Source organism: Thermobia domestica, chromosome 8 (assembly GCF_964235325.1).
Source record: "Thermobia domestica chromosome 8, izTheDome1.hap1.1, whole genome shotgun sequence".
NCBI classification, from domain to species: domain Eukaryota; kingdom Metazoa; phylum Arthropoda; class Insecta; order Zygentoma; family Lepismatidae; genus Thermobia; species Thermobia domestica.
Genome location: NC_137461.1, coordinates 12,651,889 through 12,675,216, shown reverse-complemented (window position 1 = coordinate 12,675,216; position 23,328 = coordinate 12,651,889). Strand labels below are relative to the sequence as shown.

Below are 23,328 nucleotides of genomic sequence, written 5' to 3'. Positions count from 1 at the left end.
TGTCCGTCTCAAGCTTACCTGCATTGGGAACGAACCAGGTACCCCATCCATCAGATAATTTAGCAGGTGGTGTCTCAGTTTCGATTCCCGGTGGGAGAGCCTTTGAAATTTTGAATTTCCTCGATGTATCTGTGTTCGTGTCCCTGTCGTTCTATGTTCCTTGATATAACTGTAAAACGTGAATAACCGAATATAATAGAGATACGTTATGGAGATACTTTGGGTGAATCAGAAAATAGAGTGGTGCGAGACTCCAGGTTAGGGATTCGACTTACTCTTAAGATGGATTTCTCGTTGATGTTCTTACGTGTTTGTAAGTCTACTTTAATTTAAATCCGAATCCTCTCTACTGTAGTATTTTATCACGACCGAAATCAGTGTTTAATCGTTAATAAAATATTGGAATCCTAAACGTGTGCAATTTTTTACGTAGACGAGTGTTTCTTGTCTGTTACATAATATGGCAGTCTTGGGGTAGTGGTTTAAACATTCGTTTTCTAACTTAGGAATTCGCATATTGATTCCCTCTGTGGGAATTAAGAAGCTATTTTATCATTTACAACGTTGCTATTACTAAGGTATATTAACATGAAAACATTACTGACGTATATTAAGATAATCAATTTCTCTCGTTCTTATAAGTTAGAGTTGAAACTACTTCGCTCACAGGGGAAACGCTGACATCATCATGTTACAGTTTACAATCTCGGTTCGTATTTTTCCAAAAATTTACCGTAGTTAGCAAACAATTCATGAATACATAAAGTATCAGTCATAAATTTGTCTGAAATGTTATTGTCTCCTTGTGTGATTGTTTCTAAATTCTTCCACTCTTACTAGAAATAAGAATAATATTTTCGATTCCCATTTCCGACATGTTCCTTATATCTGTTCAATGAAAATTTGTAAATATATACTACTCTTTATTCATTTGTATGCATATTTTGTTAAGATATCAATATAGCGTATACATAATCCAAAGTCACTTACCCAAAGACAGAGCGTTACGTTATATCGCGTTGAAGACAAATTCTACTTAGTTACTGTTAAACCATCCGAAGGTTCGATTGTCGTCTTGCCCAACAGCTGACACCTTGTTTTCTTTACAAAGTATCTCTTATACGGAATGTGTCCAGGCAAATTTCATCTAGAAAGTAAGGCTACTGAAATCATAAGAACCCTAAGAAAATTTGTTTTTAAGTAATGGTTACGTCGACTAAGCTACAGAAGACGTCGATGATAAGACTGAAAGAAATTGTGGAATAAGGAAATTGGGAAGAAGCGGAATCCGCAGAAAACAAACACACACACTGTGTTTGTCGAGCACAATGCCTACTAGACAGGAGCTGGATGGAACAGGGTGAATAATTAAATTCACAACATTTCCGTAATAATAATAATAATAATAATAATAATAATAATAATAATAATAATAATAATGGTATTAAAACTTTTAAAGTTGTCCTAAAATTTCGTAAAATTTACTTAAAAGTAGGAAGCAACTACCCAAATTTTAAACTAAAGCGTTCCACTAAAGTTGCATGTACTGTATGTTTTAAGGAAAATAACTAATAAAATAACTGAATATCACGCAACACTAAGGCCAAGGGCGCCCATCAGGGGGAACAAGGTGGGGCGCTCGACCCCGTATGAGGAATTTGTACTTGGGAATATCGGAAGCATAATATAAATTTTCATTAGTTACAGCAAAATTTGAAACGTTGCTACCCCTTGGAAACCACAACATTGGCTCCCTTGACTAAGGCGTATCATTTTTGGGATATGCAGAGGTAATTATAAAATTTTTGCTACAAACATACCTTAATAGACCATAATTCCATGAGCTCTCAAATACAAAGTAATAAAACAGCCTATAGCTTTTAAGATTCAGTCTAAAGAACAATTTTTATATAAAGAATGGACATACACTATTTGGAAACTCGAGACAAGACGAGAAATGTTTGCGGTACTTTTTGTCTCGTCTCGATTCTCATGTCCAAAGCGAGACCAAAATTTGAGTTAGCCTTGGCCTGTTTCGAATGTAAAATATCAATTCTCGTCTCGATTTTTTTGTGTTGTTTCACTAACGAGATTAGAAATTCCTCTTCCCGTGGGCAACACTAAACAAAACCGAAATATTCGTCGGTCGCCATACGTCACCTTTCTGCTTGTAATGGTATGACCTGAGCGGTAATTAGCTCCTAGCTTTTAATTTTGTACGAGATAATAATAATAATTATTATTATTTTTATTATTATTGTTATTATTATTATTATTATTCCTGAAGATTTGATAGTTTAAGTATTGAAAGATCCGATTATTCAAATATCTGAATATAATAAATCTCATGCCATCGCCGATCAATCGCCATCAAAAATCCTACAGTAAAAAAATGCCCAACGTGAATTCGACGCAAGAACCTACGGATTACTGGTCAAGACCCTTGACCACTGAACCACGGACACTACGCGGTAAACGATTCGTCCTTAGTCTGGTTACGGTATGTTTCTTTGCCTGCGCTTGCAAATTTGTATGTTGTATTTCTTCGATTGAAAACGTCTTTCGTATTTCTTTCAAGATAAGTGAATAAATAGTCTTCGTAAAGTTTATATCAATAACTTTAGTTGTTGTTAAACCTTTGATTAAACCTTTCATAAGTTTGTTTCTTTTCCACACAAAACTACAGATATGACAGATGTAATTCTCATACTGTGCTTTTGTTTCAAAGCAGTCTCCATTACAAAGACTTATGTCCGACACGATACCAAAAAATTGTCATGGACCATAATTCTAATCGCTCTTGATTCGATTCTAAATGTTTTTTTTTCATCGTTTGATTGTCGCATGTTGAGGTTTAATCCTTTTGCTAACATTTTTCGTATCTTGCAGTAGTAATTATTTTGTTATATTTAGGTTCTTTCTATTCCTCCTTGTTATATAAAGAATAGTTAACTGTTTTTGGAGGCATACTTGAAATCTTATATTTCATCCAGTCTTATTCTAACACCAGTTCCTATGTATTGTAATAAACAAGTAATACTGTATGTATACTTGAAAATGTTTCTGCTGATTTTGACGTTCCATTAATTGTGCTCTCAGAGAGAGGAAACAAAATGACGAGTGTACTTCGGGAGTTAGTCTGACCACTGACCTTCAGTAATACATGCACGTTGCGCACATACACCAGTCATAGCTCTTCTAGTGTTGAAAACTAATGTAACGAAGCAGCTTTTTAGCGTTTCTTTCTAGCATGAACTTGATGTGGATCTATCATCTGCCGCATCAAGTTTACGCAATAGCAGGTATTTGGGTAGAATGCCGTGAATGAACAATTCGCCAGCCATTGATTCCAGAAATTCCGATCGGGAGATATAAGTCTTTTGGACAAAGCCCGCGGCTTGTGACCATATGGGTTGGATGACGAAGCCCTGAAAGCAACCACCGTGAATAATATTCTAACGTGTGGTGAACTTGCAGAAGTGTTACATGTTTTCGCTGAAAAAGTCAGACTGCATTTGTATGGCTTAGAGAATACATAGAAGTTTTAAAAAAAGTGGATGCCGCACATTGTCTGTAGCCAACAAGGAGCAACTAGATACATCCTTTTTCTCCTAAAGACACCTATCTTGTTTTTTGCTGTTCCATTTGGTCAAAAATTGTATTTCGTATAACATTCTCAAGGGTACCAGACTTGGTTGTCACCATGTGAGTCTGTTCCTTACACATCAAGACCACCTCTGTACTCACGAAGTGTTCTGCTCTGTGCATGGTGTTATTCCAAGGAAGTGGTTAGTTACCAAATCCTTCCACCTGGTCAGACCATTGCTGCTAACTTCTACTCTCAGTAGTTGCAAAGGGTGCACCGTGCATTGCAGCAGAAGGATCTGATATTGGTGATGCACAAGAGTGTCAAGCCATATGTGGCAAAGAGAACCACAGAGACCCTTCAGCAACTCGACTGGAAGACACTATGTCATTCCGATTATTCACTGGACCTCCGTCTACATATTGTCGCCTTATTCATTCCCTTCACAACTAATATCTGCGGGAGATCATTCCCAAATAAACGAGACTTGCGAAACACAGTCACGGATTCTTTGCATCCAAAACCAACATCCTGTTTTTCCTATACACAGCCTTCTTTGATCACTTGCTCACTGTGGACAAAAAGTGTATCCGCTATGACAATCCCAAGAACACCAGACAATTGTTGTCGCCTCGTGATTCTGTTCCTCACACGTCTGCACCAGCCACGAAATGTTGTTCTCTATAAGTAGTGGAATTGTCAGCATGTGGTGCATTACGAACTGCCTCCACCTGATCAGACCTTTATACTCAGACGTTGAAAAGAGTGCCCCATGCATTGCGGCGGATTTTTAGCATCCAAAACCGCCGAGCTTTATCACCAGGGGATTGTGAAGCTACAGGAAAATTGCCAAACGTTGATGGTGATAAGTTCTAGAGTTAAAGGAACTTACGATCTACAGTATTGCTCTTAATTTATCATTGCTCTAGAACGGCAAGAACTTTTTGTTTATCTTGCATTTACTACTCCAGCATCGACGGACAATGTCTATAATCAGGAAGTCATCTCATGTAGTATCTCTGCTCTGAAAATGTATGTATAGTCATCTCCAAAATGAGTGTCGCATATGTACAACTGTCTTCTAGTAAGAATATAATTTGATAATGATTTTGCAGGGTACTTTTAATACTTATAATATGTGTATAATCGAGAATTGTATATTTGTGATGAATGTCATAGAAAAATAATTATAAATACGAAAATTAGAATGAGTAAAACAAAATGTTGCTGAATGGACAAGAAAGTTTTATTTTCGTTTTATTATTCTTATTTACTGCTCTTTTGACATGAAATTTGATACATACATGTCTTTGCCGATTATACACATACTAACACTATAAGAAATACCGGGTGAATTCATTATCAAATTGTATTGCTACAACAACTTATTTATAGACACGCGAGAATAATTTTTGACATGAGTGTACATGTATTAGGTTTTGTAATAGCAAATTGTATCTCCAGGCTTGCTAAAACCAAACCAGTGTGCGCTACTAAGTAAACCTAAATACTGTTGTATGTAGTGTCCTGTATTTATTAAAAAAAACAGTTTGCAAATAGATTCTAATAATTTGTTTCTTGTTTTGTCTTCAAATAAACCAAATCTTTTAGTATTAGTTGAACCGTAGTAAAAACATATGGAAGTAGGATTACCAGGCTTTCGGTAAGATCAGATCTATCAAAGCAACTGAGAATTGTCACAAAACATTGTAGAGAAGTAAAGTATATATAATATGTCAAACCCAATTTTCCTTGAAATCAAGAAAAACCAGGAAAAATCCGAACGCCTATATAATTATTGACTTGAGTTGTGGCTTACGTATTGATTTCTAATAATTGTATAAAATTTGCAGTAGATGCAAAAAAAACATTAATATAGTGATAATTCAGAGAGATAAGCTTCTACCGATCATCTCTATTCACCAACTAGGGTATGTATGCATTTCATTAGAATCAACGTCAGGTTTTTACACCTTACTGAGTAGAATTGAAGTAACTATTATAAAAAAAATTAGAAATACTATGCTTGCGTAAACATTTTATTTACGAAAGAGCAAAATAAAGCGTAATCCACTTGGCAAATGGAGGGTTAAATTTGAAATTTGGTGTGGATACGTTTAACGGTATAACGTCTGGTCAAGTGTACGTTAGGGTTGTTTGATCCCGCGTTTTCACGTTAAGTTGTACGCTTTTAGCGCATTGTTTACTATGGGAAATCATGTAAATGCCGTGTATCGCTAAAAGGACCGTTAGTTGTCTACGAAACATCTAACAATCCTCGTGTTCATTAAACGTCACAGACTACCAGACTGAAATACATTATATATATATACGACGTACATGGGTCATTAAATGTTTAGATTGTTAAAATACATTTTCTCAGAATTTCCGATTTTTTTTTTCTCCTATGAATACTCCAAAGTAACAAAAAGTAGTTTGAGTTAATATTAGAACAGTTATAACTAATATATTGTGTCATAATGGTATATTGCTATCTTACATTTTCAGATCAATTTGTGAAAACATTTGGAAACCCAAGCATTTTATTATCTAGTTGGCAACGAACCAAAAATTAACATGGATACCAAACCATCTTTCTTGACACTATTATCTGTTATTATGTGGAAGAATTTTATTGTTCGCTTAAATCATTGGTGTGTAACAATCTTCGAAATTGCGCTTCCCATTTATTTAGTAGTATCGTCATGTAAAACTAAAAATGTAGAAATAGAGAAAAGGGAAGTACGCTTTTCAGAAGGCTACTCTCAAGCAACCCATTATGGTGAGGTACTGAATGCTGTTGGCCATATTGCTCAGAGATTTGTGAGAGATACTACTAATGGTTTGTATTCCTTTAATGAGTAATTTTAAAATGTTTGTATTTATCGAAATGAAGTAATTTGGCAATATGCATATTTGTGGTGCTTATTTAAAACAGCTATAATTTTTGCCGCTAGTATCTTCAATTTTTTAGAAACTAAAATATGTAGATATTAGAAAAAGTAATTATATTTCCAAAGCATACTAGAAACAGTTCCTCGCCTTATAACACTATGGTAGGTATAATAAGATGACAGTTACCAATGGTATCAATTACGTATAATTGTAACACAACACACTTAAGATACTGTACATTAAATAAGTATCATAAAAATGATTTCATCAGTATTTAAATTATATTTTTCGACATTACTTAAAACATACTCGATTCGCGTATTTATTGCTGCAGAATGGGAGTTCAACTTATTAAACGCATTAACAACTCAGAAACTATAATTTTAAAAAGGATATTTCCCGTCACCTTATTGGATATTACAAGAAACAAAATGTAACTAATAGAAATTTGCGCACTTTGGGCTTTGTGTGCGATATAGTGAATGCATTCGAGTTGCTTACATTATGGTTGGCACTTTTTTTAGAGGAAAATAGAGTAGATAGTTTGTATGTTGCATTTTGAGTTAACATACGACAAACTAACTTTGATTCCACAGACTAAAGTAGAATTCTTTTTTGAAATTGGAATATTTTTATTCAAAAATTGTAACAAACAAATATATCTATCTATCTATCTATCTATCTATCTATCTATCTATATATATATATATATATATATATATATATATATATATATATATACATAAATGAATTTTCAATTTTAATTGTTTTTTTTAAACTATGTAGGTGCCATAAATATTTATTTCAGCAGCTTTATTTTATATTTTTCAATATTGCATTTAAATTTTTATAATACCTATTTATTGCTGCAGAATGATTTGTTAACATATGAAAAACGCCATTTTGGCATATGTGGCATTTTGTCTCTCAAGCGAAGGTCTCATTCTTAACAATATATAGAAAATCAATTCCTCTAACATTTTTCCTAGTTCTAATTGACTAAAAGGTTTTAAGAGTGTATAGGACCATCACTTATATCCAAGATGTTATTAATCAAATTTACGATAAAATCATTAAGTTCTGCAACACTATTTCCAACTAAGTAGGTACCAAACATTTCTGTTTAAGTAAAGCATAACAAAATACTGTTCAGTAGGAAACCGCAAATATATTATAGTCTTCTTCATTTTAAGAGATAAGCAAAAATAAGAATAATATAACGCGGAGAAGTTACATTTAAATTTTAGCTTCAGAGTAATATATGTGACTTTTTTTAACACTTCTGACAATAGTGAAAACTAAAATAGAATATAATGGTTTCGACAAATTAACGTTATCTTCATTAGACACTAACTTTTGTGGAACTTACGGAAAGTATACAGATAACGCTGTCCAAGTTCTGAATACAAACAGATGGCATCAAAATAAACCTAATATGAAATTGATTACCATATATATATCAGATGCTATAAATGAATAACAGATTAATATTTGAAGTAAACACACACAAAAAACTGGATTGAGCAACATGCAGTATTTTGGGATAACAAAATATAATTTGTATCGTTCTAATAGGTTAAAATGCAACATTTAAGCAACGAACTTCATAGATCCATCTTAAAGTTAAGTGGATTGTAACGTAGTTCTAGGCATATAGCGTTTTAGCTTATAATGTGGTCTCTTCTATCTGTATCATAGACTAGCTTAATTATTTTCTAGATTTCTTCGTACTATAGCTATTAGATTTATTATAGTTTTTAAAGGTGAGGTGTATCAATATTTCATAATATGCTACTTCGAATAAATATTTGATCAGTGTTTGACAATTGTTTATATTTTCGTGTGCAATAACTATCCTTAATTCCTTAGGTCTTTATGCTAGAATTTTGAAACTTTATATAATCTATAATTTTTCAAATAACATATTCCCTCGATACTTATGTTCATTCATTCTGTTTTATATTTGTATCGCTTATTATAACTTTGATATTTGTAAATATTCGTATTATTGTTTTTACTTAGTATCCATAATCACTATGTTTACTTGATACCCATACGAACAAGATTATATTTTCCGGAGGGGAAGGCAATTAAAACAACTATTACATACAATACCCATAATCGAAGATGCATTAATTATTTCAATTTAAATTTTTTACGAATTTCAAATTAGCCTTTTCCAGGATTAGGAAATCACCAGGGGACATTTCCAAAAACCTCCACAGGATTAAAATTAGTAAAAAATTTTTACATCACTATCCGGTGTTCTTTTGCTAAGACTGGAACTCTGAAATATCTCAAGCGACAAGGAAAACCATGCACAACATTGGAACTTCAGAAAGAAGTAGTTTCACGTGTCTAACGTTATACAGTAATAAATGTCAGTTATGTTTCGCGAGCTAAAGATATAAAAAATAACTGTCTCCACGTTAAGCATTGATCTGGGCTCCGTGCTTACAAACAACGCAAATGACATAACCTTGCAAATGAACTGAAGCGCCACATTCTTCTGAAACCAAAGAATCTTACTTAAGCGTTGCGTAGCAAATGGGAACCGTCGAATTCTTTTCACTGAAGAAACGATTTTCAGTGTTGTGTGACTGTGAATGGCCAAAATGTGAGGATATATGCCACATCTTCTAGAGAAGATGATGGAAAGACTCCAAGGATGCAGATTGGACAGTATTATTGCTTACTTATGGTGTGTTGTTGTGTGAGCTACGAGGTCACAATAGAGCTCCATTTTCCTGATTGTTTGGACCAAAATTTCAGACGAAGCGTATCAGGATATAGCTCTTGAAAGACTACTCAAGTATCTCAACAACAGCTGCTTTGGTCAGAGATGAGGCTTCCAAAAGGACTCAAACCGAACACTTGAGGCACGGACAAACCAGCAGTTAAAGGAGACAAAGGTCCCGGAAGTCATTTCCACTTCGGATAGGCCTTCTGCTAGTCCCGAGCTAAACACTTTGAACTACAAATTGTGGTCGAAGCTTCAGGAAATGGCTTGAATAAAGATACATCGGAATATTTAATATTTAAATTGGTCTCTTTGGAAGGCAACTGCAGATTTTCCAGAGATGTATTGCGTAATGCAATTGGTGACTGCCCACAAAGACTTAAATGGTTTGTGCATTTTAGTGTTGACCATATTGAATAATTACTCTGCCCAATATGATTTTACCTCCGGGAAAATAATAAGTGGTTCTGAATTATTATGGTGCGTAGAAAACGAAAATGATAATAAGTTTTGCACATGACGTCACAGTTCTGAAATAGTGCACGACATATATTTCACTCATACATATAATTTATTGAAATGAAGAACGTAAAGTAAGTTCAGTTAACTGTCAAGAATCGAGGAAGAATAGAAGTTTAAAATACATTGTCATAAGGACATTGAGCCTCTCACTGCCCTCTTATCTCTTTCTTTTTTCAAATAGATAACAATTATGCAGTATTGCCAACAACGATAGCAGTAATGTCACTAAACGTACTGTGCAAAGTCACGAGAAACCTTATTTGTAATGGAAATAATACTACTTTATTCGCTGTACGATATTTTGAAAGTCGCTAAATCCGTAGTTTAATAATGGTAATCGAAATAAATCTTGTCTCTAAAAGATATTATCAAATCGTTAGATTAGCGATAAAATCCATAAATGAGAACACAAATTGTAAACCCTTTAGGTTATAAAAAAAATCATTTATTTCGTCACTCACGTCCCATATCACTGTGTATTTTTGTTCCTATAGTCGATCGATGATTCAAAGTGAGAAAACCTATGCCCTATCGTCTTCTCCTTACACTTGCGAAGGAAAATAGATTTCTGTGTGAGGTGTCAGAAATTAGAGTTTTTTTTACAAGATATCTTTAACGCCAGGCAGTGTTTCGCTGACAAGATCTGTTCGGGCATATATTCCTCAAGTGTGTTTGAAGCATATTGTTTTAGAAATCGAGTGGTCTCCTGTGTATGAAGTGAGTTATTGGTTCAACATGAAACGAGTTGGTTCACTCCGAACGTGTACTAATCGTCAGGATGGATTTTTTGTGTGTGCTAGATTTACACCCAAACCACAAAGAAAGAAAATAACATTACAAGACTTTCTTACTCTTCGTACTTCAGTTGTCGATTGGTGACCAGGACAAGCCATGGGCTCCTCATCAGTGCGCCATAACTTGTACAACAAATCATAGTCTGTGATTACGTGGTATATGAAAGGCCTTACCGTTTGCTATACCTATGTTGTGGAGGATACCAAGAAACCACCTTAATGACTGTTACTTCTGCATGGATAAGATCGCCGACATGACTAGAAAAAGTAACCACTTCATCCAGTATCCTGACATTCCTTTGGCCATATGACGAAAAGTTTTAATGTACGTATAATACAATAGGTCCCAGATTATCTGACAAAGTTTCTGGGCTATTTCTTAGTTTCTATTCAACCGATCTGTTTCAAATTTTTGGGGACGTAACTATGTAGCACTAGAAGATTACCCTTAACATTTTCTGTAAAACGGTTAAACACGGCCTGAAAAATATGCTAAAAAGTGTGTCGAATAATCTTGTTGTACTGTATATAATGCAAAGAATAAGTATGTTTATATCTTTTGAAGCTGACGTGAGAGGGCATTCTTATAGTGATTTCCGAAATCAGCGATACCTTTTCATTAAGAATTCCCTATCTTTATCACGGAAATATAAAGAGGCTTTATTTGTTGGGAGTGTTGTTTGTGATAACTGGCTCATAATGCATCCATGTAACTTAAGCTATTTGGTTGTTGACATATCTCTAATTATTTATTATCAATGTACTTAAAACTTTGGGGAAGTATTTATGGAACGGCTAAGTATATCTATGCAAGGTTCATAAGAACAGAATTAGCTTTTAGCGATTGATCCTATATTGTATGCCATTTAACGATCTTAATAGTGATTATCTTGTTCACTATCTAGAAGGTATTGTATTGCGCATTTAACTACTGAGCATAGTCATGTCAATTTTGCATATCAAATGCCGTTTTAGTACAGTGGAATGTAAAATACATCTTTATATGATAATCCTAATCAGGATCGTGCCCCATATTAAACTATCACATAAGGTCCTTAATGATCTTCTGTATGAATTAACATTGTTTTCCGTTTCAAAAAAATCCTCAAATCTATAATTGCTATTGGGAGTGATATTTGCACGGAATGGTGTTTATAATTTGATTTTTGTAGCCACGATATTTAAAAAATTGCCTTAATAATAATTTGTTTTGAATCACTGACAAGGCAATATTGCTGTCTTTGTATTATAATCGGGGACTAGGCCAAATATAGGCTGATTGGATTTGATTGTCCTAATTGGAGCCCGCACAGAAATACTCTCGGCTTGTCAAATACAAGGAACAAGCCATTCGAAGTTGTTCTGCGTAACTGATACGAGACAATTTTTCCGAGTCAGTTTCCGCAATTCTTAAGAGCAGCGTTAATGTGAGAGACCTGTATTTTGTAAATAGTTTGTACTTAAGGAAGCTTTCTTTCTTGTCAATTAATTAGCTTATTTTCGTCACAGTTCATGGAAACTTTTTTCTGAAGGTTCACAAATTGGAGTTTTAGTTTCATGACGTAAATAGCAATTTGCAGAGGGTATATTAAGTCACAATATTGGTTTTTCTCTTCATGAATACTCATTTCTTAATACTAGGAATAATATATACACTATGTCATATTCGTATTCGTACTCTTTATGATCGTAAAGAAAATAGAGCGGTATGCATAAATAAATTATGAAAATGTATTTCTGCTTGAACATAAAATATTGCGGAAACACTTGCTTGCTCTTACAGATACAAAGAAACAATCTAAACATCGATATTGTATGAATTATATGCTTAATTAAGATGTGCATTATTTCGCAGCATTGTTATTCGTACAGTTAGATATAACCACTGCATGTAAGAAATATTAAATTAATTAATAATTTATAGCGTAGACTTTGCCTTTAATAACTGCCATATGTCACCGCTATATAGAAATGGAAAGAGTAGTACCCGAGGCAGGGCTGATCTTCGCCATTTTTCCCTCACAATCCGTTTTAAGTCATCTTTTGACGAAACGTTTCTATTTTAAACCTATCTACAAATAAGCCCATAAATGTACTATATGGTTAGGGTTACCGTATTGGGGAGGGGTGTCCAATTGTTTGAGTACATTGCAAATTAACCAGTCCCTGTTTATCTGCCGTATACTTGGGATCGTAATAATATTGTTAACATATAAGTTGGTAGAATACCCAATGTGTCTGCACTTTGCTTAACATTCTTCAGGGGAATATCAAGTTACATAACCTTGTACGTTGTGCCAAGAATAAACTGAAGTTTACCAACCTCATTTGCCGACATGCACCCCAAAGCATAATAGAACCACCTATTTGTTTATCGGTGGCTTTTCAATTTTGAGTCCTGCCTTCGATAGAACATTAAAAACTATGCCAAAGACGTGCTGGAATTTTTGCGTCACTCTTATCGTTCTAGAGATATTGTCCAAGCAAGTTCCAATTTCTGGAAATTTAAGGAGCCGTATCTTGGGAACCGTGAGCCACAGAGATTTCATATTGGTGTTGATCAATAAAATATTGATTGAATACCAATAACAGATATTTATTCAATAATTTTTGCACCATATTGCCTCATTACTTATTTATTTAAAAATTTATTCCTTTTGAGTTTGATCTTCCAATGGTCTTCGATCATTCTAAATTGCTTTGTTCTGCATTCACACACACACACATACACACAAATATATATATATATATATATATATATATATATATATATATATATATATATATATATATATATATATATATTAGGTATATGACTTTTTTTCAAATTGAAAAGCCTGGAGTGGCAAACAATGAACATTTGGCTCCAAACCTCAAAAATGTTTTTGATTTTGTTTAATTGTAAAAAAAGCTCCCGCACCTACATTGATGTTGTTTTAGCGTTAAAAGAAAATTCGTCTACTTACACAGTCTGCATTTGGCACTAAATATTGTATACAGTACTTAGCAAAAGGGTTTTAAATTTGTGAATAATTGTTAATAAACTCGCTGTTGAGATATTTGTCACTTTTGCTAGTGTTGTGAAGATCTTTCATCACTTTCACAGCTCGTTCGGCCACCATATTTGAGCGAGGCACATCTAGCATGGAACGTTCTTTTACCCAGTGAGGGGAAAAACACTTTAAAGCTTTAGGTCACTTTAGGTCGGAGATAACAGCATGTAGTTTATGCCCTCTGTACAGTGATGATTTGAAAACAATACCTTTGCCGATGTGGTTTCGACGAAGTCGAAAATACTGGATCTCTCCATTTTGGAGGGAGAAAAAAGGCAACCAGTTCCTAAATTGAACGTGAATTCCATCTAGCATTGTTGAGTGAAAGTAGTTTCTGCCAGTTCAACCGAGGCCACTTGTTCTCCTTCGTGTAGAAATTATATCCTTCGCAAAGTCCAAATGGAAACGGGAAATCGTTTCTCCATTCTGGATTTTCACGCGGCCGTACCTTTCCTATGCCAGAATGGTTTAACCCAGTCATAAGATCTTCAATGAATTGATAGATGAAGCTGGGTGACCATGATTTTATTGGGAACACTGAATCCATTCAGTGTCGCAAAACCAGATCAAGAATATGGTGCTGACATCTTATAAACTGTGGCTCATCGAAACCCATTTGTTAAAAATGTCTTTGGAATCTAACAACAACACCACTTTTTTGCCCTATATTCACTGCTGCAGTGTCAGAAATGATCATTTTAATACTCATCCATGTATTACACTCATCCAACAAGACTTGCAGTAAAATATACGTCCTCGGCAAATCTGCTTTCACAAACCAAAACTCAAGGCTAAGACTTCTTGCACAATTCTGCAGACAGACTACTAGATAATCTTTACTTCCTATTCTCTTCCCGTGGCCCCGCGTAGCGTAGTCGCTAACGCTCTCGCCTTCGGTGCGAGCGGTCCCGGGTTCGATTCCCGGTGGGGTCACTCGGTCGAAAAAGTGTAACAGCTTTTTCAGGCCAGCCACCCTGAATGAGGTTTTCCTGGGTTTTCCTCATTCACACCAGGCAAATGCCGGGGTGGTACCTAACTTATAGGTCCCAGGCCGCTTCCTTCCTTCCCCAATCCTTTCTTCCTTCCCTTTCCCCGGATTGTGTGCTCGCCGAGGGACGTCATCCCTCAAATCGTGAAGGGCTAAATGGCCTTAGATGCCGAAAGCCCAGAAATCCAAAAAAATCCAAAAAAAAAATCCTATTCTCTTCCCATCAAAGTGCAAGAATAATTTCTCTTCACCGAAAATTTATTTCAACCGGATCTTCATTTTTTTCAGCTTCCTTGATCTCTCGACGCCAAATCCATGATTGTGAAGGTGTGGGACATTTGTCTCTTCCTCAGCCAAGTTCTGAAGAACTTTCGCTGCTTTTCTTGTTGACAGAGACAGTTTTGACATAAGCTTGGCTGCAGTTTTGGTTCCTTGATACTTGCGTTTCAGAGGGGGAAGCGCTTCCGAAAATTCAGAGTCACTACTGATCTTAACTTCTTCGGTATCACTGATACTCATATGTTGCACTTTGCTTGTATATACAAGGACCATTTAGCTGCTTCGCCTTTTTCAAGGATGGATCGATGATATAGAGGCAACTTTCTCTGTAGTGTATCCGACTTGGACTCCAGATTCAAGTTGTTTTCTATACAATTCTTTGTCTTCACTGCAATATCAGTTTCCTTTTACTTTTGTAATATCAAAGATACTAATGATAATTTTTTTAAATACCTCATTCCGCCTTTTTCTATATTTTACAAACAACTATATCAGCTCGTCAGCTTTTGCTGAAATTTGCTGTTTAGAAAGCAAAGGAAAGTTCAGCTTCTCCCAAAGTATACACAGTTCTTGAGAGATCTTCTTTACTCTATCCGACTGCCCTTTCAGTGCATCATACAACTCCAAATATCTACCAACTCTGTTTGTGTTTGTAGGCATTTTACACATTTCACTCATGTCTGCTTTTATTTCTGGTATGCTGGGACGGCGTTTTCTACATGTCGTTAAATTCTGTGTCCATGTTCTTTCCGTTGATTCAACTGATGATTTTGATCTTTTGGTTTAGAATGACATTTTTCAATTTGAAAATAGAAGAGATCACAATTAGAAATACAATTGAGGGAAGCACTGTTGCAAATACATACGAAAGCAAAGAATACTAAAGTTGTATCACCGGCAAATAAACCTACTATGCTCGCAATACAATAAAAGTGATTTGCAGAAGTGTTTAATGTGCATAGTATAAATTAAAATTTGGAAAATAACTTGTATCTATATTGCTTACTTATAACTTACAATAAAACACAGTGTGCTATTTGCGTTTCTGCGTGCATGATAGTTTGATTTATAGTATATTTAGTATATGATTTATACTATAAATAGACTACATTACAATTTATATTATACAAACGTCCATTAACCCATTCTTAGATGCCAGACTTCTCTTCATTATCATGTTTTGCGAATTCCTATCGTATATTATTTTTTCATTTACCTCGCATATGGCAATAGATTAGGTGCGGGACGTGTTTCCAACTCCAAACGAAAATAACACAGAGAACTAAAGTATAGGCAAAAGTTCATTAAAAACAACATCAGGAAAATTAAAATCTTGTAAAAAGTTAAAAAGTTATATCCCTAATATATATATATATATACACGACTGAGGATTAAATGAAAAAATTAAATGTGCAATAAATGTTAGAATGTAAAAATGAAAAGGAAATCTTACCTCTTATTTTTCAACGTAGTCCCCTTGACGTTCAATGGAAGTATTCCACCATTTTGAAAGTGCATGCATACCTCGGTTGAAGAATTCTTTTGATCGAGATTGTAGCTACTCGTGCATTGCTTTTTTCACCTCTTCATCACTATTGAAATGTTTGACGTTAATCACTTCTTTGAGTGGTCGAAACAAATGAAAGTCACTAGGGGCATGAATGTGAATAGGGTGGATGAATGAAACACTCAAATTTGATGTCATCGATAGACTTAACGGTCAAACGGGCAATATGTTGTCGGGCGTTGTCATGCTGTAGGAGTACTCCTGATGACAACAGTCCTCGCCGTTTAGGAATGATTGCAGGGCGAAGTTGATTTTTCAGCATGTTTGAATGCGAGGCACTGGTTAGTGTCACTCCTTTTTCCTTGTACTGTTCCAAAATTATTTCATAGGAATCGCAGAAGAGAGTTAGCATGACCTTTCCTGCTGATGGTTGAGTGCGGATTTTTTTTTTTTTTTTTTTTGATTTCGGCGGAGAGCTATGTCGCCATTCCTTGCTCGCTTTCTTGGTTTCTGGTTGATGACACTGAACCCAGGTCTCATCACCTGTAACAATCCTGTCCAGAAATGCATCATCCTTGGCGTTGAAATAACGGAAAATTTGTTCTCAGGCGTCGACGCGACGATATTTCAATTCAGCAGTCAACTGACGTGGGACCCAACTTGCTGATACCTTATTGAAATGCAGAACATTATGCACAATGTGTTGAGCTGAACCGAAGCTAATCTTCATTATTGTTGCGATTTCTTTCAGGGTAATACGCCTGTTTTCCTTTACAATCTGTTCCTCTAGCGCAATATTGCCGTCCGTCACTACGCGGTAAGCCTGTCCCGGTCGGTGAGGATCCTCCACAGATGTTACGCCACTTTTAAACTTCCTACACCACTCGTATACTTGCTGCAAGAACAAACACGAATCACCATACTTTGCTGCCATCCTGTGATGAATTTCAATTGGTTTCACACCATCACTACTCGAAAACCGGGGCACCGAACGCTATTGTAATGCGGTGCATGTGGACAGTGGGGCGGTCATCTTGAAACTGCTCCTGTGCTGGCGCTTGTTTTACTAGACTCTTCTGCCACATACTGAACAAAGAGAATACTGTTACAAACAACAGTGCCAACTTTCAAAGCAATAGCACAGCATTTGAAATTAATAATAATCTTTTAAGTTTTTCATATATATGATACCCCTAAAATATCTCATCTAGTGCTCATAAGTGAATACTGGTTTCACTCTTGTTGTTTTCCTAGCACCTCCCATATCTTCGCTTTTATCACTTCTCAATAATCCTAAAACTCTACTTTCGGCAGTCTACCTCTTATCCTGCAAACTTTCTCTAATTCAAAGAAAGGTATCCTTATTTCGAAAGATGTGTAGTGCTTGATATTAACACAAAAATAAGATCGAGTGTTGCTGCTGAACATGATAATTGAGTATGAAGAAAATCGTGCTATTCAACATAGGTTTAACTTAGGTGTACATGTGCCGATAGAGAAAAAAAGAGAATAATTTAAAGGAGTAAGAAAAGTACTATGATAATGAAATATATAGAAAATAATTAAAAACAAAAGCATTATTGAAATCGGAACTTGTTCATTAGTAGTAGAAAGCATAGCATATTGTATCTTACCTTAAAGGAATAGACTAAGGGAACAAACACTGAATTCAATTCATTTATTGTGTGGCTGAAATATTTACGCAAGACTGTAATACATTTTATCGAACCGTATTGTAAATCGTCGTGTATATATAGTGTATTACTTCAACAGTGATTCGCTAAACATTTTCCTCTAATGAAGTATTAACTCAAAAAAAGCAAATGTTGACGAGACTATTTTTACGCGTGTTGTTGAATTAGTCCTTACGTTTGAAAACAGACATTTGTCTCGGTGTAAGATTGTGCAAATTCAGATATGCTTATTTCAATGAACTCTTGTATCAGGTGAAGCAGACAAGCGCTTATTGTTTGGTATGGTTGCCAAGCCACAATACTTTCGAAACATGGCTCTACAGAAGATAACTCTAAAGAAGATTGGAATTGATAAATCAGCCTTCGATATGCCATGTTTTACAGAAAAATACTTAGCGAAATTTAATTACAGAAGTATCAACATATAATTCCACATATATTTATGGTTTGATCACCAGCCTCGCTCGATTCCTTCCAGACACTATAATAATGTTTGGACAAATAGACAAAGTCATAATTTGGAATGATGAAGTATGTTGCTGCTAAATGTTTTCACCAATAAGAAGCCGAGATCATTTGACACTGATTTAGGTAAAAGTGGGTCACTCCAAGCTTATGTTACTGGGAAAAGCCAAACTGTGTACAAAATTTTATCAGAAAGTGTGATAAAGTATTTTTAAATAATTATTTTTGGCTATTTTAAGCTATTCAGATATTTAAGACGTACTTGGATAAAAGAAAACAGTCCCCATCGCCAACATGGACATTCTACCAACGTTCAGGACGGTATGTATTTTATCGCGGAAGAAATTGGTGGGCCGTGAAGCAAAGAAGGTATCAAGCGCATCTTGTACTTCTGCTAGGGATTTGCACTGGCATGCTCTAAGGTACATTGTCCTATGAATGGAGAAGATGATAATCGGACGGTGCAATGTCCGGAGAGTATAGCGGATGCAATAGAGTTTCCCATTCAAGACGTAGAATGGTGTCCTGTGTCATTCTAGCCACATGGGGCTTAGCATTGTTCTGTAATAGGGAAACACCTTACGAATCCAGAAGGGCTGGTGTCAGAGTACTGAGTTCTTGAACATGGCTCAACTGCTGACAGTATGCAATTGCATTGATGCTCTGTCAAGCCGCTAGCAGTTCCCGATGAACGATGCCAAGAGTAGTCCACCAAACGCATAGATGGACCTTTTATGGCGCTCTGCTGGTTTCGGCTGTCTTGGTTCGGTTCATGGGATGCTAACCAATGATGAAGTTACCGTGGAGCTTCGTAGAGGACCCATTTCTCATCACATGTCAAGACCCTGTCCAGAAATGGCTTCTTCTTTAAACGTGAGAGTAAAGAAACAGTGTCTGCTCGAGTTCCCTTCTGGTTAGGAGCCAAATCATGTAAAACTCTTAGACCCAATATTAATGTTTCCCGACTTGATGGAGGTGCTGTCAAATGTTTGTCCCACTCACAATCTGAACTGTAGTTCTAGTTCCTCACATGTTTGGCCACTATTCGCTTCAATTGCTGCGTTAAGATCTTCATTTTGTACATATGTTGGTCTTCTGATACGTAGTGCGCTTTCGAGTGTAGTCACGACAGTGTTATCAAAAGACTGCATATCTTGCACCACGCTGCAGCGGAGTTTCACCTTAGGTCGAACTCGTACATCATACACGTTCTTATGACATTCGTTAGAGATCTCATGTGCACTCTGTCCTTTGCAAGTTCGCGGTGTAACTGAACTGGCATAAGCAGATAGCATGATGGATATATTCACACCAATAACTGGCCCTTGTCTTATTTCCATTCGCAGTCAACACAGTGTATGAAAGCCAATTGAAGACAGACCTCCACAAAATGCGAAGAACTTTCTTGTTTAACTTTACAGTTCAAGTCTTAAATAGAACAAGATCAAAATGTACAGTTAACATCAATCGATTTATTTTTTAAGGAAAGTATCAGGAATGTATACGGAAAGAAGTGAAACTAGTATGACAATTATTGGTACCTTTCGTAATGACAACACGTAAATATATATTTACCTGTGATGTGTGAAAATGTACAATATAGCTAAAAAGTTTTGTTTTAATTGACCTAGTTATTTTAATCATTCTAGTACATTTTACCCGAAGAAGTGAAAATAAACTGGTTAAATTAAATGATTAAATTTAAATTTAACAATTTATAACAGAAATACACATAAATATAGGCCACTTCACAATAGGACGTAAAACAGGAAACTGAAATGATTTTATTTGTAATCATAACGAAATAATAGACCGATGATCGAATTTTTCAAGGTTTTTGCATAAACTGAAATTACATTTTTGTCAAAATATTCTTAACAAGTGAACTCATCGGCCTCCAACGTCTTTTTCCGTCCATCCCTCCAGAATTTCAATATTCATGAAACAGTATTCACTTAAAGCTACATCCGTAGCTCCAATAATTGGTTATGATATAAGAACTAATGGCAAATCATATTTTAAACTTTAGTGTATCCTACAATACAGCAATATTACGTGAATGAAAGAAAAAGTCTAATGAAAAAAATATGGAGATAGTAGAACAAATATTATTAAAAAATGTACATTACAAACTTAATTTTGCACGAGCTTGTGTCGATTATCACTAACAAATGACCCTCTGAAAACCACGACAATACACCCAGTAGCTTTACAGAAGCACTGGATTGTGTGACGGTTGGTTGGAGAAAATGCGGATCATAAGTATATTCGGGCTTGAGGACCCGTTATTTTAAATAACGTAAAGAATGAATCATCTGACCGTATAGCACGTTGCTCATCATGAGCGGTTCATGCATCATGTTCGCACGCTGTTGTCGCCGTGTTAAAGTTGTGTAACTTTACATAAGCACTTTCGCTCTTAAAACACGAGTACGGATATCTATTCATGAAAATCGAGCTTGACTAAGATTATCAACTGACACTAGAAGACGTGACGCTTGAATTCATCTACCATTTGTACCACAGTTGTACGTGAAGCTCAGAGACAATCCACTTTAATGCTCTGCAGGATCTCACTAAGGGTTTCTTTCGGAACACTAATCCTTTTCATTTTGATGGCTTTATAGAGAGTTTTGTAGACTCCATCATCACCTTGGAGACTCTTGCAATACATCCAACTCAGTTTTAACTTTCGTCATGATCGTACCATATAACTAAGCGTAAAACAGTTGTTCTTTCCAGAAATCAACAAAGCCGCTCATTTTACATTATGGTCGTTTGCTCGGTTCACTGTACATTGCTCTTTTATTGCTCCTCAGTTCACTGTATATTGCTCTTTTATTATTCCTCAGTTCACTGTATATTGCTCTTTTATTACTCCTCAGTTCACTGTATATTGCTCTTTTTTACTCTTGAGTTCACTGTATTGCCCATTTATTACTCTTCAGTTCACTATATATTGGTCTTTTATTACTCCTGAGTTCATTGTATACTGCTCATTTATTACTCCCCAGTTCACTGTATATTTGTCTTTTATTACTCCTCAGTTCATTGTATACTGCTCATTTATTACTCCTCAGTTCACTGTATATTGGTCTTTTATTACTCCTCACGTAGTATGGAATATGCCTAACACATCGTCACCACCAACCAATGCTATGGTTGCCGAGTATTAGTTATGCAATGAACCATTTCATGCTAACGTCATCACAAAGTTAGTCCATTTCAGATATGTTGAGAAATTTAAACAAAACACATAAATTTTGTAAGAATTATTTATTTTTGATATATAACTTGTGATTTAGTATTAAAATGACATATTAGAGGCCAAAACAATAACCAGAACTTCGATTTCCCTCGGCTTCTAATTTAGTATTTACTGTAATAATTCATTAAAAATTACTTTCCATCGGTTATGTGTTTGGTTGTAACGTAAGTTAAAGAAAAGAAAAGTAACAATTTCTTTTGTTTCAGGTTATCTTTTAAGGAATTATTCATTTGAAAAGAGTGACAACACAAGTTCTCCTAAGATTGTAAGTAAATAAATAACATCGAGTAGCGTTAAAACATGCTATTGATAATTTTCTTTTTTACAAACAGTTGTTTTACAATATATATATACAAAGAATTAGTAACAAATGGGTAGAAGTAATGAACACATTTGTGATGGTAAATAATATTACTGATGAAATATTTCATAATACGTAACACCATGCTCAAGTAAACACGTCATGCATGACGACATCAAGAAAAGTAGGAATTGCCAGTACCGTCACACAACTTGTACAAAGCAGGATATGAAAGCTATAATGGACAGAAATTGCTGAAACGTTTCACTTGTACTTCCTAGGCGTTTACAGCTTATGCAATTTTAATGATGTACAAAGCTTATGATGATCAACTTTAATTTCTAGGTTCATTGTCTGGATAGTAGCATAAGAAAATTTCATTCAGATGCTGCTGGTGTTTGAAAGACGAGTTATGAATACGCATTCGAGTCTGATTATCTAGTCCTACCTAGGTATTCTACCAATGACCATCCACTTTATGACACTCCACATTAGATCCTCCACTTTACAGTACTGCCTCGAAAACGTACGACTCACGTATATCAGCACACGCTTCCAAACCCAGATACCTTTACTTCAGTCCAATATACTTTATTTCGCTGTACACCTTATACCACATACTCGTCAACATACATAATTATTTCCTTATATCAATGTACACAACTCCTGAGAGATTACTGTTTCTTATTCTTTTTTATTTATTCTTCATTAACATGTCCTACTCATTCATTGAATAGTAACCTGTACAGTACTTACATTTGTCTACAAACTTGACCTTCTTTTCCCATTATTACCTGCAGTTGTCTGTAGGCAGATCATTGTCTCAATAATATACCCTATAAGTTGTTCTATAAATTGCACCAGACAAATTTCTTCATGCTCATCTTAACATTATCAAGTTCCGATCATTATTTCTTACACATAACTTACATAAAGTTATTGATTCTATTTTGTATATATATACGTTCTTTTCGTTATACTTAACGCTTGATACATTCATGTAATTTCACATTCTTGCCAAATTATTATTCGTTATTTCACAATATAATGCCCTGCTTAAAAAAAGAATACAGATCACCACTTGCGGTCTACACTACATTTTTTTTCATTATTATCTTGCCGTATATACTGTAGCACTCTTAGAATTTTCTATCCTGGATGCCTAACTTTAAAAAGTTCTAGCATAACAATCTGGAAGACAGGTTCTGAAAAATGTAACATCGGAATCTTGTATAT

General features: G+C 35.1%; 1 protein-coding gene across 1 annotated transcript in view; it reads left to right on the top strand.

Moving 5' to 3' along the window:
* Positions 1–23,328, top strand: part of LOC145691719 (phospholipid-transporting ATPase ABCA3-like) — a 126,765-nt gene that overhangs the window by 5,530 nt on the left and 97,907 nt on the right. The window contains exons 2-3 of the mRNA XM_081767052.1: positions 6,095–6,428; positions 21,998–22,056. Of these exons, the coding sequence (XP_081623178.1) occupies positions 6,164–6,428; positions 21,998–22,056 (324 nt within the window). The 5' untranslated portion in view covers positions 6,095–6,163. The remainder of the gene's footprint in view (positions 1–6,094; positions 6,429–21,997; positions 22,057–23,328) is intronic.